Raw genomic sequence first — 19,387 nt, forward strand, 5'->3', positions numbered from 1 at the left:
TGTGAATTTGTTTTCCTCCGGCCGTCATATGTTAACTGTCAAACGTTCGTGTTCGCTGTTCGTGTCGGATTTCAAAATGTCGTTACGCCAGTCGTTTTCTTCCAACAGTATCAAATCGGCAGAAATGTTTTCTCCACAATGTTTAGCCAAAAACGACTTACAAGTGGTAAGTTATTTAAAGTTCTACTCTTGTTATTAATGTACAACTTTTTGAATCCGCCATAAAAACTGCGTGACGTTGCAAGATCGTACCGGGCAACAATGCTCCTAGCAACCGTTGGCAAGGATGCGCTAAATAACCTAAACAAACAAACGTTTTATGCGATGAAATTGGAAACCCCCATTCGTACGAAGTTAGCAAGGCAAACTATCCAAATCATGTTACTTTTGGCCGTATAATGGGAACATTTCTTGCAAAATGCTGTAGAAAAGAGCATGAAAATAATGAGTAAGTAGTATCGAACCGTTGTCGATGTCTAGGTTCTTGAGTCCGATGGTTTTGCTGAGCTTCTTCTTTGGTTCTAGTGACGCGCTTAACATTCTCGTGTTGGGGATAGAGAATTCTGGCAAGACTGAGATAGCGTTTAAAATTTGTCATCAAAAGCGGGGTGACTATGCCTCAACGAAAGGGTGCCGTTTGTTTGAAACTGTGATTTGTAAGATCATCTCCCGAGAGAAGTAAGGGCGTGTTTATTTCATACCATTTATTTCTACTTTTAGCGGATACGGAGATTAAACTTATCGAAATTGGTGGGGGATCAGATCTTCGAGATATCTGGAAGTACTATTTCTTGGATGTAATACAATCTACCTGTCCCGCGAGGTACCTCAACCTTGCTAACAAGATGACTCATCAAACGTTTACTTGTACAATTGTAGGCCTTAGCAGTAATTTTCGTAATCGATGCTTCCAACATACACAACATCTGTGAATCTTACAAAATATTCCAAAACCTAATGGCACACGAGTTTCTGGCCGGCAAACCGTTTCTTATACTGGCCAACAAGCAGGACCTTCCCGAATCGGTCGATTGTATCGAAATCTGTGAGTATCTGGACGTCGAGTATCTGGCCAACCGCTACCGATGTCCGTGCCTGGTAGAGGCGTGCGGCAATTGGGGCAGCACATCGTACGAATCGAACGAATACGATGGGCTAACGTACGGCATCCAATGGCTTGTTGGTACGGTGCTGGCCCATCGGCAGTTCATTATGAATCGTATCAACTTCCACAAAGCGATGCTAGGGCGCGATGGTACGGACGCATCGCGTACCATCAAAAGGCCACGCACGGGCATAAAGTCTGGCAGTCGTCGCAAGCGTCGAGATAGCCGCCCTAAAACAGCTCCCTCCAGCCAGCAGGCCTGGTTGATGGAAAACGATAACAATTATCTGATTAAACGCAACAGCGTCATTTCCGTGAAAAGTATACCTACCAGCACAACCACGGAACGGACGAACAATTCGAGTACTAAGGCAACTACTACTACTACCTCCGACAGTGGACTTTCGGTCGTTGATGAGGGAGTCGAAGTTAGCCAGACCAGTAGCAGCACCGGTGAGCGGAAGTTGCGGTGAATGTCTGATAAAATATATCGTACAATAAGTCGCTTATTTATTTGCAGAACATCAAACCGTTTTACACGTACGTAAGGATGAGATGACTTTGGAAGATTTGTCCCTATCCTTCTCCGTCAATGAGGTCAACGGAAAAGCAGTAGAAATGATCGCAAATTAGATTGAATGTGCCAAAAAAAGGCTGAATGTAAACGAAGGCATACGGATGCACTTCCTGTTTGTTATTTTAGAACATTTCTGTCCATTTTTTTATTCCATAAACACGTTCCACCCACCAAAGCTGTATGAATCTTGTTTCGCTTAGAGCACCCAAAGATCTATCGACCTTGAGCTCACGTCTCGATGACAGGTGTTATGAAAACATTCTCCACACTGCTATTTACGTTCGCGCATAAAGTAACGAAATGAGACTTTCGCTAGTAAATTTCTTCAAGAAAAGTGTAAATGGACACATTTTTCGTGGTAAAAATCGTTTGGTGAAGCGCGTCACTCCACGCGCCATGCAAACACTCGTGCGAGAATACGAACGAACCGAGGCCAACATGAAGCTGCTCCTACATCCATACCTGACGAAGGTAATACTCGCTGCTTGCCGGCTTTACGTTGCTTGCAGTGAATCAGTTTTTGCTTGCTTTTGCAGGAACAATCCAGTGGACATGCGAAGGAACTGGGCAAAAAAGAACAGATTGTAGCGAAATGGCGCGAGGAACAGCTCAAGATGAAACCGCACGTTACGATAGCGGAACGGTTGGCTCATCTAAAAGTGACGGACGTGTGGGATTGAGCAGGCAGACGGCAAAATAATACAAAGCGCTCCGTTGTAAAAGAGTTTTCTTTTATTGTACAACAAGCTTTTACATCAACAATGCTTTTCTGGGGGAGCGAATGTTTTGCTTCCTCGTGTATATGTGGTAACAAACATAGTATCAATAGTGAATAATGTTACGATGAAATAGATTAGTGTGTGTGTTTCTGTGAATGTTCCTAGCATTAGGCCGGTATCCAACCGAACGGATTGGGTGTAAGATCGTCCTTATGCAACACTTTACCCTGCGATGAATACTCCGCAAACTGGGCCACCACCGGGTCCCGCTGGCACGATGACATACCGACCACACGACCCCCTTTACCGATGTAGAACGCAACGAATTTCAATGCGGCCAAGTCGCCCTCTACGACTACCTCGTCCGGAGTGCCGTAACCACAGTAGCGGAACGACTTGCCGAACAGTACTGTCCAGAAAAAGGGAACCGCTTTGAGCGGTGTCGCCACGCCAGCCATATTGAGTGCTGCTACGCGACCGTGATACTGCGCCAGCGGATAGTGACCAATTGTCGCCTGCTGGCCATCATTCGAGTGAACCGGTGCATTGGCAATGTCTCCACCTACATACACTCCCTCGACGTTCGTTTCCAAATACTGATCGGTGTTGATCGATCCGTTGCGATTCAGCGTAATGCCGGAGTTTTCGAGAAACTCTGTATACAACGTCGATCCGATGCCAAAAATGCACACATCCGCATCGAGCATTGTTCCGTCGGTCAGCTCGACTTGTTTCAGTGTGCCCGCCTCCCCGATGCAACGCCGGATACCGGAGTTCATCACAAACTCTACACCCTTCTCCTCGAAGAGCTCCATGACCCGTTTCCCGACCGCATCACCGAACGATTCCTTCAGCGGTACGGCTCCCCGTCCAATGACTGTCACCTTGGTCACTTTGTTGACACAGTAGGCCGCTGCTTCAAGCCCGATAAAGCTTGTTCCCAGTATGACGATCTTCTTTTCCGGGCCAAGCTGTTCGTTGACCAGCTTCGCATCGGCTGCCGTACGCAGTACGCAAACGTTGCCCAAATCTGCTCCATCGATCGGAGGTCGGCGTGGTTTCGAACCGGTCGCAATGTAAGCCTTATCGTACCGGATCTTGTACCCGTTGTCGAGCGTAATTTCCCGTGTCGCTCCATCCAGCTTAGTCACCGCAATACCCAGCATCACCTCGATGTCGTTAGCGTCGTAGAATTGTTGCGTGCGCAGTAGACATTTCTCCAAGTCCATGTCCATCGTTTTGCTTACCTTTATCCGATCGTACGGTAGGGATGGTTCTTTGTTAATCATTACAATCCGCCCGGTGAATCCTTGCTGTCGGAGCGTTTCCGCACATGTTGCACCGGATGGGCCACCACCTATGACGACGTACGTACGTTCGTCCTGTTCCGCACGCTTGGCCATTACTCGGACCCGCTTGTTTGTGGCCAGTTCTGTGCGCTTAGCGCGCACTTTCACATCGCCCGCCTCGCCGACGGTCACCCGGTAGCAGGGTAACGAATCCATACCCGGGAAATCTTCAATATCGCCCGTCTCAACGTTGAAGCACGCACCGTGCCATGGACAACGGACGCGTCCTTCGCCCAGCGCTCCGGTAACGAGCATTGCGCCATAATGCGAACATTTACTACCGATGGCGGTCAGCTTCCCGTTCTGGCGAACCAGCAACACTTTGCCTTCGCCCAGCTCGACCTGCTTCATCTGATTGTCGCCAATATCCGACTCCTGGCATACGACAGCTTCGATGAAATCATCATCTTGTGCAACCGCTCCTCCATTGGTAGCAGCCGACGTTACTTTGGATGCTACGGGATGAGATTAGAGATACAGGCGTGTTAAAATACGAAAAAAATACATCAAATGGTACGCAAACAGAACGGTGTTGACAATCACTAATTAGAAGCTCAAAAACGCAATAATCACTTGTGGTGCGTGAATCATCGTGAAAACCTGTATGGAATTTGCGCACGAACATCACCTACCGAGATACGACATCATTTTGTGACGCACACTGGAGAACAGAAACTAGAACCAGAAAACCCACGTTCGCATCGATCGAAGGAGCCGGAATTTCTGATGGATGGGTTTTTTTTGTCCGTGCTTCATCCATTTGTTGCTGGGCTGATCGGCACACACTAATGCGTTACCAAGGCAACCGCGCTGTCACCATTGGACACGCACACACAGTCAAACCCGCGAAATCGTACACTGGCGCACCCACAAAAACCCAAAAAAAGAGTTTCGCGCGGTTTTACACCCCATGAAAAAAGCTGCTGCGGTGGTAAGGGTATGCGCCTTTTCTCACATCCCTTTCTGTGGTCGGGTTTTGTAGGGAAGGGTTAAATTTGGTTCACGACCTTCGGTGCCTACTGAGTGAAGTTGGAGCACTCATTCACTGTTTGCGGGTTTTGGAAGGTTTTGTGCGGCGAAAAGATCCGAAGCGCGAACCATCTCGATCGAGTTAGATCAGGCGACTTGCGAAAGCGAAAAACAAAATTCAAGGACACTGGTTTTCTGTCTGACAAAATCCGCTGCTGTAGCTTTACTGTATTGTTTTGTCAAAACACTAATCGCTCCGTCAACTCCCACCTCCATAACCACAAAGCAGAAAGACATAACTTTCACTTCTTCCGCACTGGCGTAACCACTAGCTCATTGGCCACATTTCCTTCTTTACAAACCATATCTTGAAGGGCTTATCTTTGGACGAGAGGATAGCAACCAAACTGGTTGGTCCCTGAGATCACACTTGGTTTGAACTTGATCCGCGTTGCTATGGCAGTCGGTGACCTCCAACCACACTGAACACACCGTTGCTTACCTTTGGCAAGGGATTCGTTCGAATTGCGAACGGCCTTTGACGAACTGCAGCCCATCGCGCACTGAGATGCCTGGTGACAGGTGTGGTGGAGCGTCTAATGACCCTGGGACAAAAGGAACGCGATCAACGCTGGTACACAGATCTTAAATCGCACAGCACAAGGAACGATGCACGATGGCGCAAACGAACCGCGCACGACTAATGTGAAGGTCTCGGCGAAGTATTAGCGTGTCTAGCCTACAGCCTAAGCGTGTAGCGGGTTTATCCTGTCCATTGGGAATGTACTCGAGTGGGGTCCAAAGCGACACCGAATGTTCCGCGTCCCGTGGTCATTCGTTAACTGAACCTCCGGCAGCATTCCGAGACCCGATCCGTTTTGGCGACCGGCTTTGTAAAGTGGTGGTGTGAGCAGACTCGCACTGTGCGCTCGCGTCCATACCGCAGACAAAACGTGCCTATAAACAACGGTTAATCAACATCGCTTCGTTGAGTTGGTCGTCTCGTGTTCGCCACCATGCGTTTAATCGGTATTCGACATCGTGATCGTGCGATGCTTCGTGCCGCGATTGGGGTTGGAGGCGCTTGCCTTTTAGTTGTTTATTACATATCAAACGTAAAACCGCCATCTAGGATGGGTGGTGGGGGTGATGTTGGTGCATGTATGCTAACGATATAAAATTGCAAACTGAAATTGTACGGTCAAATGTAGAACAACCTCCACGAGTGCAGAATCATGCGGCCTTGCAATAGCCATTACAAAGTCAGGTGTATTAGATGTTGAACTAGTTTGTTTTTATTATTTTTTCAATATGCGTCCTTGGGTGCTGAAGCAACGCTCCATCGATTGAACCCGGTAACCTTCCAAAAGCCTACTATGCAGTCTAACTTCTAGCTAAATGCAGGTTATCATAATGAAATTACTATTTATCGAACGTGGATGGATTTTTAATCCAAGTGCGCTGGTTTTGTATCCACAAAGGAAAACTGGTGACTCCAGTTTTGTTTCTAGTTTTCTTATCAAAAAAATGTGACATCTTCCACATAACACTCGACTGATAACAGATATAGCAGGTAATAATATTTTTTTATCAATACCGTAAAAGAGTCCCTTATCAGCAAATAATTCTTGTTAATGTGCAGTCGATGAATCACCCGAATGATGTAACAACCGATTAGAACGACTCGAAACTCCACCAATGATGATGCCGGTCATTGTTTAGGAAAACCTATCAACGTAGTGCAACACCTCGAAACCGACCTCCACCATGATAAGGATGATAATCATCCACTCCAGCCGTACGTGATGGTCATCATTCAGGTTGGAACTGATCAGATCGGCCAGTTCGACACAGTGATTTAGCTTCTCGTTCATGACGCGCGTCCGGCGCGTAATGCTAAAGTAGGCGCACGTCTGATTGTACAGCGTTTCGAGCTGCTCTCGGTCCCAGTAAAAGTCCGGCGTGTCCAGCAAATCCGAGCTGAGATTGATGACGTGCCGCAACGCAAACAGCTCACCGGTACGGCGCAGCATTTCGGGCCGGGTAATTTTAATCTTGTTGCCCTTTTTCAGATCCTCCGTAACGTACGCCATCGAGTCGATGTAGCGCTCGAGCGACGCCTCCCAGATGCCAAGCTTCACCGATAGCGACATCGCATTCGAGAACGTGTACTTCTCCAGGTCGGCCTCTTCTGATTTCGACACGTAGAAGCTGTTGTACTTGAGGCGAGCCACTCCGTCATGGTTGAACAGCATGGATTCGCTTTCCTCCAGCACGGTGCCTTCGTCGTACGAATCCTGCTCGAACGGGCGCAAAAACCGCAGTATGTTGCTGCTTTCCAGATCGGTACAGTTCCACAGCACCACCGTGCCTTCGCGGAAGAAGTACAGATCACGACATTCGTCACCCAGCTTGTACTTAGCCGTCACGTGCAGCACGTCTGGTTCGGTGTCGATGTCGTCGCTCGACAGAAACTGCTTCGGTTCGTAAAGATTCTGTTCCCGCAGAGCTCGCAGCAGCCGATCGAGATCGTACTCTTCGGCCGTAGCAAACGCGGTGACTGTCTTGTAGCCACGAGCGATCTTATCATTCTCGTCCTCGCGTCTTCGGCGGGGACGCTTTTTTAACTGCATACTTTCGTGCAGACTTATGATGGAGGATGATGAAATTTTGTTACATTGTTGCACCTGTGACGATGGCCTACCTCGACTGACGAAGTATGGATTGTTGCCCAGCTGCGATGCGATGGTCAGAGGCCCGGCACTTCCTGACACGGTTCTGGCTTTGATAGGTTTGGCCAACGGTACATTTCCTGTGTTCTTGGTGGAAGCATTTCTGCAAACACTTAACACTAGTGTTGATGACACCCTCCGGCAATTGTGTAACAAACTAATGCTTATGAAACTCGTCATGTTTACTGCGGCTTGAAGTTGACCGGCATGTCGCAAAAACTTCTCCCGTACAGGAGGTTTGTTTTCTTTTGAATCGATTTTGCGCTTCGCTGTCCAGCTGTCAAAGGGATGGACCGCTATGCAATTTTAGTACAATGCTTTTCGGAGGACTTTTGCGTGGGAATGGGAATCGAATAATTCTTCCCAATGCTTAGCCGATTGTACCATTAATCGTTGCCATTACTCGATGCTAATACCATTTTAGCCAGCATTCTTCAAAGACGTCTTTTTTGTACAATAAAAACTGTTCAACCGTGTGCTGTCGCACGTGTAATCAGTACTGAAGCTCAGATGTTAACTGTCAACGTGACAGCTCGGGGGTTTGAAGAAAGCGTAAACAAACCCGATTCTAAAAAAAAAAAGGCTTGTTTGTAACGAACAGTGATTCAATAATTTGTAAGTTTTCCCCCTTGAAATATCGTCTTCTCATCATGAAAACTCTGTTCGAGCAGCTAAAAACACTTTTCGACTTCGAGCTTTACTCAAATGCGGCGACACTGGTATGATTGCTGCTGGATTTTCCCTGTGCCTGTTTATGATGGAGCATAGATTAATACGGTTGCAATTTTTCAGGCCAATCTACTTTTGTCGATATATGACACAAATCGTGCCACGCTAAACCCACAGGAACATTTCGGCACGCTTGTGTACTATGCAGAATCACTCTTCCATGAGCGACGGTTTCGTGAAGCGGAAACTATCTATCGTCAGGCGCTACAGTTGAAGCGGCTTCTGTCGAAAAACAAGTCACCCAACTGCAAAACTACGGCCGGTCCCGTTCCGGGCGTGGTAGACTTGCAGTCGGAGGTAGAGTTAAAGTACAAGACGGCACGCTGTCTCATCGAGATGAAGTGCTATCGAGATGCAATCGTGCTGCTACAATCGCTCGCACTGAAACAGCGCACCCCGAAGGTCAATATGCTGCTCAGTAAGCTGTGCCACAATCATGGCCACGAGCGCAGTGCCATCGGGACTTACAAGGAAGTTCTGAAAGAGTGTCCTTTGGCGCTTGAAGCAATCGAAGGGCTGCTGACGCTTGGTGTCAAAGGGATCGAAGTGAATTCGCTGATCGTGGATGCCACCATGGCGCCACAGTGCAACGAATGGATGAGCAGCTGGATCAAGGCGCATGCCAACATTCAGGCACGCAAATACACCGAAGCCATCCAAACTCTGCGTAGCATCGAGGCAAACACCTGCCTCCGGAACTATCATCAGCTGTTGGTTCTGATCGGTGAATGTTACTACCATAATGGCGAGTATGAGCAGGCATATATTGCGCTCAAGCGAGCCCATGCCATGCAGCCACACTCGAAAAGTGGACTGCAGATTCTGGCTATTTTGATGGCGAAGAACAAAAAAATAACCGAGCTGGAAAAACTCATCACGCCGTCTCCCTCGTTGCTGAACGAGTACACGTCCGAGATGTGGTTCGTAATGGGACAGTATTTGTTTGCTACCGGAAAGTATGAAAAGGCGGTATATTTCGTGCAAAAGGCTTGCTTCCAGAACTCGCGCAACGTGGAAGCATTGGTACTGAAGGCGGAAGTCTTGTTTCAGGTAAAAAAGTATCAGCAGGGCATTGCTCATCTGCGGTACGGGCAACAGTTTGCACCGTATCGGTACGAAATTCATAAGGCCCTGGTGGATAACTATCTGAACATGGGCCGCACCCGGGAAGCACAACTACAAGCATTGAAGGCAGTTAAGGTGTTGGGTGAATCGGCGCGAACATTAGTCGTGAGTGTACAGTAACTGTATAGCATGTAGTATTGGTATTTATAACACTATTTCCCCGTAGTTGATGGCTCGCACATACATGAAAGATGAAGCTGCACGTCCAAAAGCAAAGGCACTCTGTCTTAAAGCACTTGATATGAACGAGAACTTTCTGCCCGCGGTGTACCTGCTGGCGGAACTTTATTTACGGGAGAATGATCTCAGCGCCAGAATGAAGCTACTGAAGAAGCATGCAATGTTGTCAAAAAACTGCAAACTACACATCATGCTTGGAGAAATGCTTAACAACGAAAAAGATCATTCCGGCGCACTTGAACACTATTCCATAGCTCTTAAGTAAGTGTTTCTACTGTCAATCGTTTATCGTTAACATTTTTCATAAGAATTTTAAAAAAACTATCTTTTCTTCTTCCGGAAATCGTAGTATGGACCCATCGAACCGTGCCGCTATAACGGGACTGTTACTGTTGGGTAAACACACGGGTAGTACGAGCAGTGCTGTATCGAATGCGGGTGCGTCCAGTTCCTACCTTGAGTCGATGGTCGAGGACGGTAGCGATATGCCGGACAATCCGCTGGAAATGATCGAAATTCGTACGACTGGGGCGAACGAAATGGAATCGGAAAGTGATGCAATGTGGTCGGATTTGGAAATCGAAATCAATCAGTAGATAGTGTTTACGGATGGTATGGATGAAGGTAATTGTTTAATTTAGATTCATTTTATAGCAGTAATAAATTCCAATGTATCTCCGCTACAAGCACAATAGATTTGTTAAATTTATTATTAACTTTTTAGCTTGTAAAACGTGTGCTGTTAAGCTTATTAGAATATCATACGATAGTAGATATAATAAGCACACGTGTCATGTTGAATATCGGTTCTTCAGATCGCTAAAATAAAATTATGGAGTTTTGAGAGAAATCTGTATTATCGAAAATCGTATCATCGATTGTGAAATCCACCAGAACTACAAAGATTCCTCCGATCAAGTATACTACTAGCTGGAGCTGCTGTATAAATGGCTACCAACCGTAAGTAAACATATTTCATATTTTTATTTCCTGCACTTGTTACTTTAAATTACCACTAAATTGATTATATATAAATTGCATGTACATTACACAAGCACATATAAGAGGACCTTTTTAGTTACGGGGAAAATTAGACGAAAAATCTTTGGTTCCAACCAGTGATGGGTAGAATGCTTCTACTAAAGAAGTTAGATTGAAATTCCGGATAAATTTCTAATTTAAATTGTCCTGGATTTTGAAAAGTAAGTACTCTGAGTATTAGTCCCTCGCATTTCGTAGCATCGTAGTCAATTCCGAAATTTCCGCGGTTTTGCATTTGGTCTCCTGGTGGTAGAGTCAAAGTGGATTTGTCAGTCTATTCCGGATATTCCATCATTTCTGTCAGTCATCTCGCAAATCACTTCTTGAATTCTTGATTCATTTTTGGAATGTTATGTTATTACCTTCCTGGACTAAAGCTTAATCCCATCGGCAAATGAATAAAGTTTGTGGAACGCATGGATAGCTCTTGCTCTTGTCTTGCTCATTTTACATATTTCTGATATTCCGCATGAACTGGGAACTGGGCTATTGAACGTTATAAAAAGGAGTTTTAAAGTCCTTTAATTGGCTGCGGTGCTCACGTGCCGCATGCAAGTGCAGCAAAGAACAGGTTTGCCAGAAGATGGATTGAAACGTCATATCCCTGTTGGTGGGAAAAGACGACCACAAAATACATGTCGCAGGCGTTGAAGCATGAGTTTGACACTACATAGAAAAAGTCTTTTGCAAGTCAGTCAATCTATTGCGCAAACTGATGTCCAGGTAGTGCTTGAAGGAACCAACAGTTGTGATTCCGCAGTCAGTAACCACGTAGTAAACGATGGAACCTGTATATAAGAGATACGCAATCAGCTGAGACTTGGGGGAGAATGCGAAGACTTCTTATGATAGTCGGTAGTATTTCGAATTAAATCTCTCGAATTAATCAAACAATCAATGATGCGTAGAGGAAAACGACAATCATATTACTAATCAATGATTCTCCTACAAAAGATCAACGAATACCTTCAAGTTGTACAGGGATTTTTGAGTTTTTAACCGGGATTGCCTTGTAAAAGACCCACATTGCTATCAGCTAAACCACCGGTCCTATACCAGCTGCTTCGTACTATGTTACCAAATCCTATTCTGCGCATCTTTTTCGCCAATAAGGCTAATCGCCCCAAAATTGGTCCATATCTCACTTGTTTTCTGGATGAAGTGATACCGCAATAAAAAGGGCCATTCAAATCTTCTTATGAGGGGGAAACTAATCCTCAAAAGGTTAAGGCGCAGTACGCCCGACAACAATGACCGTACATGGTGAGAGGGTATAGCGATCACTCCGATCAACGTTTTTTGGGAAATAAAGACCAACGCCTTCCCAAACATGAGCATTACGATTAGTTCTACCGCAAAGAATGCGTCAAATTTTCACACCATAAATCAAAATCCTCACAGCCCTTTGGCATTATCCTTGGGAACGCTGCATCATTAGGCGACGAGCGTTACCCCCGGGGCAGGGAACAGAAACGATCTGTTCTCGATCGGCCATTGTGTAACCCGTACCTACCTTCTCGAGAGCTGTTGTTGTGACGACGTGTCATTTCCTTGTACGGGTCGTGGGGTTAAAGAGTGGCGCATGTGTAATGTAAAGTTTAATCGTGCGGCACAACCATTTCCAAGCCGTAATAGGCACCCCAAAGTGGGGTGCGCGGTTTGTGCGCTTAATTAATCGCTCCATAGAGCGGACCGATATCCGTACGCAAAGTGGACCTCCGAGCCCTTTAAATCGGAAGGGACACGCCGTTGTGCCCGTTCGGCGGATAATTTATCGAGAATTTGTCCGTGCAGCGCAATTTCCGGACCATCTGTGGCGTAGTATTGTTTCTTGGTAGCTGTGGGTCGTTGATGTTCTAGCTTGAACGGAATAAATATTACCCATTTGAGGTCCATTTCGATTGTGACTCGAAACTCTCCACCCATCGCATCGCAAAATGTCCAACACTTTTAAGGCGTAGCACGCAGATGCCTCGATCGATAAATGTGACGCCATCTTTGATGGGTTCATTGGGCGCCCCGAAAAGTCGTTGCCCGATTGTCCCTCAACCCGCCGGCCGGAAGTGATTCCGCACGATCCGTGGCGGAAGGAAAGCATAATTTTATCCTTCCCCGTTTCGTGCCCCGGCGATGCTGGCACAACGCGGCGGTGAGCAATTGAGCCCAAAAAAGTACAATAACACAACCAGAAGCACAAACAGCAACAGAACAAAACAAAAAAAAGAACGGACACCAAACAACACACAGCATACATCCACTTGCAGCATGGATGTGCCTCGACAGCAGCCGCGAACGGGTGCCGGTCCGCTCATGCCCCGACAAATGCGGACGTCCTTTGCAGAAATTCGATACGCGTTCCTCGTACGGTTACGCGCGGCCCATATATGGAAGGTGGCCGCGGAACAACAAAACTACCCCGATAACTGTCGGCCCGTGCCTCGTGTGTTCTATGCCCATCCATTTTGCTCTAGGCACCCCACTCGCATCGCCTGTCGGGCTTCCGAACTTTATCATGACAAACGGTATCGCGATACAAGCCGCCCGTCGAGTGGGCTAAGCGAGTGAGTGAATTGCCAACTCTCGTGGCCATTGTTGGGGGGGGATGGATGGGGGGGGGGGGGGGGGGGGGGGGGGGTTTCGAGCGGACCTTGCCAAACAGCTGTCCGGCACAGCACAAAACCCCAACAGCGGTGCTCTGCGCGCTTAGATGGTGGACGAATCGCCAGTGGTTGATGGATGTTTAGTGGAAGGAGCGGAAAAGGAAAAGACTTAAATGCCATGCAGACTACAATCAGCCAAAAAAAAAAACTCATTAACGAAGGTTTGCGTTTTTTACCAGCTTTGAGCTGCGAGTCGCGCAAATCCTTCCGTTATCTCTTGCTCTGCCACCTATGCCAGTGGTCAGCAAATTTCGTGAAGTAAAGAACCAACCATTAGGAAAATCATTAGCGTTGATAGAATTTTAGTGAACTGGTTCGTTCGTTATGATGAACTGATCTTTTCTTTTGTCGCTCATAAATTAATGTTTCTTTCACGCTTGATCTCGTTCACATAGTTTAATGTTTAATGTTTATTAAATAATTCGTCCACCGAAAACGGTTTAACGAGGATCGTACAGAACATTAACGAGGAACTTACAATAAACGCAAAGAACTTTTAAATTGGGACTTAGACATCGTAAAATCGAACTGATACGAACATTGATTGAATCGCCTAATCATGGCTTTAATTGGAGCGGTAGTGCCGTACACTGTGTTAGTGCGAGGTTCATGCAACATTTGTCGGTGTCTAGATACCGATCGCGGGACAGCAAACGAAATGCTACTTACTAACGACGGATCATCTATGGTGCCTAGTAGTAGCCCTGCGATAAAGATAACCTGAGCTCTATTGCGCCTGACTTCTAATGTTTCTATGCCCAGAAGAAGACAACGCTGTTTGTAGGGTGGTATCGAGAATCCGTCTGCCCAACCTAGCTTTCTAATGGCGTATCTTGTAAACCTTTTCTGCACTGTCTCAAGTCTTCTTATAGATATAACAGTATACGGGCAAGTCACAATTGAACAGTATTCTAATAACGGGCGAACCAACAAGCAATTCAGAGATTTTGGACAATGTGGGTCATTAAAGTCCCTCGTCGATTTAAACAGTAAACCTAATGTTCTATTTGCGCGGTTGAGAACGTTGTCATAGTGATGCTTAAAAGTCAGCTTTTCGTCAAGCGTTCTTTGGTTCTTGCTACACTGACTCCGTTTATCTGATAGTCGTACCTTACAGGTGAGCGCGTCCGAGTGAAAGACATCACAAAGCACTTTTCCGTACAAACCGTCAATAAATTCTGGACGCACCATAAGTTGAAAACACTAACAGCATGCTGTAGTCTCTCACAGTCGACGATAGTTTTAACAGGCATAAACAGTTTCACGTCATCGGCGTACAGAAGGTAGGAGTAGGATAGTTCGCTCAACCTGTTCCTACAAACCGTTCAATATGCGTTACATTCAATTCAACCTGCGTTACGTGCAGTTCAACCTGCGTTACAAGTCGTTCTGCGTGCATCAATCAGTCTCTACAGTTCGCTTAGTTGCTTTTACATTGAGAGCATAACTCAACCTATCTATCTGTCCAAATAGCGCATCCTGGGGGACTTTCCGCGAACGGCATTAACATAATTTGACGAGCGAAGTTCATTCGCTCACTTAAAAGAACTGTTCGAACTGTACAGGCTTAGTTCATGGTGCACACAACTCAGAGAAAACTGCATATTTTGTTTGAAAAATTACAAATGTATTAAAACAACGCATTAAAATTAACTATTCGAAATATTAGAATGCAATAACGTAAGATTGAATCTTATGGTTAATAAGCCTTAAGGGAAGTTGCCTATACCCAAAACATGGTTTAGCTTGGCGATCAACTATTTTTCTACAAACAATTAGACAAGATCTTTCGTTTAAGGTTTTCCATAACAAATTCTGTTCTTCTCATCCGAGCACCATTGGGATAGTCCGTCTTGTACTGGTCAATCTTTGGCCAATTGCTTCAAACTTTTTGCGAAAAACACTGAAACCATTTTGCCCTCGATCGTATTTAAATTCTGCTACACTTTACGGTAACGTCTGTTGTTTGATGTTAAAGTGTCAAAAACAACAGCCTGCGACTGGCAATCCACACTTTGCCGACCCCTGACCTATACTGTTGGCGACTTTAAAGAATTATTGCAGTCAGCAGAGATCGGAGAGATCTTCCGTTGTGGACAGATGTGCTATAAATTAAATGCGTTATTCGTGTCGCGATAGAATGAAATAGATTGTTTTGTTAGTTTTTAGTAAAAAATAAAAATCACCAGCCTTCGCATGCAGTATTTATTGAACATTTATTCTTGCCGAGTTTGATCCTTGCCTTGGGTTTCATTCTTTATCACTCTATTAACGCACAACACTCATTTCCTAGCTTTGGATACAGCATCGCGGCGCGTTATACGGCAGTTAATCATACGCTTATGACACTTTATGATGCAATAAGGCTGAAGGTTCATCAGGCCAATGGCTCCAATACGGACGGAAGCTATCTTTGGGTTGGTTTGTTAAATTCCTTTTTTAGATATATATATACAGAGGCACACACACTCACTTCTTCCCCGTATACTATATTCAACACACCAAGTGTGTGTCAAAGTGTGTACTGACCCATGCCGTAATTACTTCCGTCACTGATGGGTTCGCTCCTCCTTCGCCCGTTCTGACACCTTTCGGGGGCGAGAAGTGGGCAAAGATTTATCAGACATCCGACATTAATTTTCTTCGAATCGAGCTATAAGCGTCAGCGTGCCATTTGTCATGTGTCCGCAAGCGTGTGAAAGATCACATTATCCTCCGCGAGCTGACATGGCGGAAGATGCTGTGAACTCTGCGTAAGACTCATCCTTTAAAAAATTGTCTCTGAAATTCCGGAACTTCTGACACGGTCACTTCTCATCGCCGCGTGCTGCGTCTTCCCTGCAATCCCGCTTATGTTTGGTTATTCGTTTTTTTTTTCGATCTTCTGGAGGTCACCAATCGGGGTGACCCGAGTCTCCGGTGGTGGGTACACGGATATTGAAGCTGATCATGCTTACACTCATGCCGATCATGCTTTTGGCCGGGTTGATGGGTCGAGCAATAAGGGACGGAATTGGGGTGCGAAGACTGGAGGCACTATTAATCTCGGTTTCAACCTTCGGAATGCCATATCGATCGGTCGATGTTCGCTCAATTGACCCCTCGCTGTGTCATGTTTATGTGTGAGGTTAAACCGGTACGACTATGTACGTGTGTGTGTGTGTGTGTCTCTCTAAGAGAGTTATGTACAAAAATGAAGGGAAAGAAGGAAGCTGCAACTACAGGGACAGTTACATCCAACAAAACAACAACAGGCCGATGATCAGTTTCTTCATCTCTACATTTTTTGTTTTTTTTTTTGGGGGGTGGGAAGGAAGGAAGATTGAACTGGGAAAGCAAGGAAGTAATCTCGTGTTCTGACAACAAAAAAGGGATAAAAAAGAAGTATGTAACGATTACTTGTCCACTATTGTTCGCGTTTGCATTATCGTTTTTTTTTTTGTTTTTTTGTGGAAAACGAACAACAATTTATGCTGAGCTTCTTTTGTCCATCGCGCACGAACACGAACAGCCCGTACGGAACGGCGGCGAAGAAGGTTGTCACCGTGCGGTTTAATTTATTTACTTGCGCATGTACGACGGTTTGTGGCACAAATTATGCCTTACTTTGTTGCGTTTGGACAGATTGCCGATGCTGATTGCTGGGATCCGGGGCCGCAGCGTGGGGGGGGGGAAAGGGCGACAGGGGAGCATCTTTTTGACAAGACGCTAAATTACTGCTCGAAGTAACAGTTGTCTTACTAATGAAATTAATGATTTTTTATTTGCCTTATTGAAAAAGTTTGCGTTTTCGGCCAGGCACGGCCATTTTGGGACATTAGTGAAATCAGCTCGGCGAGGAAAAAAATTCCCCAACTTGCTGTCCTTTTATTCTCGCTGTCTGTCTACGGGGCAATCGGCAAAGTTGGGTACGGCTTACATATACATTCTAAACCTTTCTAAATGCACCAACTCGCCAGTCCTTACGCACTTATAATTAGAAGGCAATGTGCCGACTGGAGCTCGATTGCCTACGTCCGTTAATTACCAAGCTGTGATGAAAACGTGGCCGCACTCGTTCCGCTGCTCCTTCTCGATCGGCAACGGCCAGACCTTCGGGCAGGTCAGTTCACGGCTTCGGAATCGTTTTCGGGGTAAGCACGTACGCTTAACCCCGGTAGACGCAAGCGAGCGCCAGCTGTGTGTGTGTGTGGCTCCAGGATCGGCCACCATGAGTCACCGTGGTCACGTCCGAACCGCGTGCCAAGCCCAGATTCAATTGTCAACCGAACGTCATCCGCGCGTGTCATTAGCATACCGATGACCCGCGTAAGGAAACGATCGAGCACACCACGCCGGCGCCTGTTCCAGCTGCAGGCGTACGAAGCGCGAGACGGAGAGACCGAACGAACCGCAATGCAAACCCCCCCCCCCCCCCATCGTCTCAACCCCCAAATGGCAATGGAGGCTGCCCGGTGGCCATTGACTTTTGACGTTTCGTTTGGTTTTGTTTTTGGGACCAGCTGGCTCCACTGCTCCGTGTGCCATCCGCGCACGGGTTCTGGCACCACGGTGGCGACGACAGCAACGATCCGCGGGCGAAGAACCCCCACCCTCCCTCCTCCCCTCCCTCCTCCCCTCCCTCCTCCCCTCCCTGCGATCTAGATCCGATCCGGCCGCATTAATTCGGAAGCACGAACGGAACCCGCCGATCGTAGCCACGGGCTCAATGTCAATGACGAAAGGCTCGGTGTTGTTTTGTTTGTTGTGCGATTTTTTTTTCCTTCTTCCGTTTATACATTTTCCTGCCATCTCCACACGCCAGGTCCTGACCGTATAAGGGCATTTCAAGATTTCACGATTATTTATATCCACCGGGGGCGCCATTTACCCAAACCCTGCCCGCCCCGCCGTACGCGTTTGTTGGTGTGGTGGAACCCGCCGTACCGTTCGTGAAGCTATTTCGTCGATCACGATCCCCCCCCCCCCCCCCCCCCCTCCCAGACCGGGGCTTGATCTTCAAGGTGGTGTGCAATTATGGTGTGCAGGGAGGCTGCCGAGGCAGTGAGCCTGCTGTGAACGACCGGTGGACCAAATGCGCTCGAGGCGAGGAGGCGAAAGGGAGATCGCTACTGGACGGGAAGGAAGCGAGATGGGCGAACGTGGACTATATGGTGACTGTCGAGGCTTTAACGCCGTCTCCAAGGTGGCAGAAGCGTTGGGCACACACACACACACACCAGGTTTAGGCTCACGTGCGAGGAAATTGAACAAGATTTGTGGCCGAGCAGTGGCCGAGCAGTAGGAAGTGCAGTGTTCGTGTGATCTCGTTGTCACTGTGGGGATAGGCGCCAGGACTAGCGTTGTGGAGCGTTGGAGAATGTCAACCCTTTTTCTACTGTTTTTTTTTCTTTTTCTTCCAGTAACTCATCATTAGTGACTTCTGATTCCCACTTAGGACAACTAGGGATGAAACTCAATATCTTCAATTTCTTATTAATTAATTATTTATTAATTTCTTATTAATTCGCATCTTAGTGCGCTATAACTTACCGTTGCTTAGAAGCTTAGAATTCGTCTTCAATATCCTCCACTGCATCCACTGTTGGGTTAGACATTGTGGGCGAACTAATTTGACCTTCAAGGAATATATTCCACATGGCAGAAACTGTGCGAAATTTTCCCGTCTTTGCCTGAACTGGATATCTGGATAGCGGATGGACAACGCGCAGATCGCCATTGGACACACATCCGGACGCCATCAAAGCGCCGCTCGCTACAACGCCAAAGCACGTCGTCATCGTTGTCACCATCGTCGTCCACCGTCATGTCATGCCCGGCCAGTTACCGTCCATCGAGGCACCACTAAACCAGCGCCAATACGAAGCCATCGATATCTTCCGTACCGCCACGGTGTGCACATTGAATGATTTATCTGCTGCTCGGCGTCTAGGAGGTCTCCAACGGTCGGTCGCAAACTAACGACCATAAAACCCCGTCCGTCCAACGAATTCTCGCACGGTCAGCCAGTAATGGGCTCGGGGCAAACGTTTTCTCGTCGCATGAGTCGACGAGTCTACCGCAAGGCTAGATCAGCCTGTGTGTGTGTGTGTGTGTGTGCGCGCTTTGAAAATGATCTTCAACTCCTTAAAGGGCTAAAAACCGTGGCCGTTGGCAGGGAGGGTCAAGACCCGGTGCCAAACGCGGCAGGCTGGGAACGCC

The 19,387-nt window shown here is 46.9% G+C and overlaps 5 protein-coding genes across 5 annotated transcripts; 3 read left to right on the forward strand and 2 right to left on the reverse strand.

The window, feature by feature from the left end:
* Positions 1-398: 398 nt before the first annotated feature.
* LOC128708840 (ADP-ribosylation factor-like protein 13A) lies at positions 399-1,738 on the forward strand. The gene is made up of 5 exons (XM_053803820.1): positions 399-448; positions 526-656; positions 721-797; positions 880-1,558; positions 1,626-1,738. Exons 1-5 carry the CDS (start codon positions 399-401, stop codon positions 1,736-1,738), a joined length of 1,050 nt encoding a protein of 349 aa, XP_053659795.1.
* Positions 1,739-1,982: 244 nt separating this feature from the next.
* Positions 1,983-2,362, forward strand: LOC128708165 (ribosomal protein 63, mitochondrial). The gene is made up of 2 exons (XM_053803126.1): positions 1,983-2,153; positions 2,219-2,362. Exons 1-2 carry the CDS (start codon positions 1,983-1,985, stop codon positions 2,360-2,362), a joined length of 315 nt encoding a protein of 104 aa, XP_053659101.1.
* Positions 2,363-2,568: 206 nt separating this feature from the next.
* Positions 2,569-7,631, reverse strand: LOC128719253 (apoptosis-inducing factor 3). Its single transcript, XM_053812875.1, has 2 exons — positions 7,424-7,631; positions 2,569-4,205 (listed from the first exon to the last, which is right to left on the reverse strand). Exons 1-2 carry the CDS (start codon positions 7,629-7,631, stop codon positions 2,569-2,571), a joined length of 1,845 nt encoding a protein of 614 aa, XP_053668850.1.
* Positions 6,438-7,418, reverse strand: LOC128709245 (required for meiotic nuclear division protein 1 homolog; the record flags this gene model as incomplete). The annotated part of the gene is made up of 1 exon (XM_053804233.1): positions 6,438-7,418. A coding segment is annotated over one exon (981 nt), but the record flags the coding sequence as incomplete, so codon positions are not given.
* A 470-nt stretch (positions 7,632-8,101) lies between the features above and the next one.
* LOC128708373 (anaphase-promoting complex subunit 7) lies at positions 8,102-10,081 on the forward strand. Its single transcript, XM_053803348.1, has 4 exons — positions 8,102-8,170; positions 8,244-9,410; positions 9,472-9,746; positions 9,835-10,081. Exons 1-4 carry the CDS (start codon positions 8,102-8,104, stop codon positions 10,079-10,081), a joined length of 1,758 nt encoding a protein of 585 aa, XP_053659323.1.
* Positions 10,082-19,387: the final 9,306 nt, after the last annotated feature.

Source organism: Anopheles marshallii, chromosome 2 (assembly GCF_943734725.1).
Source record: "Anopheles marshallii chromosome 2, idAnoMarsDA_429_01, whole genome shotgun sequence".
Classification (NCBI taxonomy): Eukaryota; Metazoa; Arthropoda; class Insecta; order Diptera; family Culicidae; genus Anopheles; species Anopheles marshallii.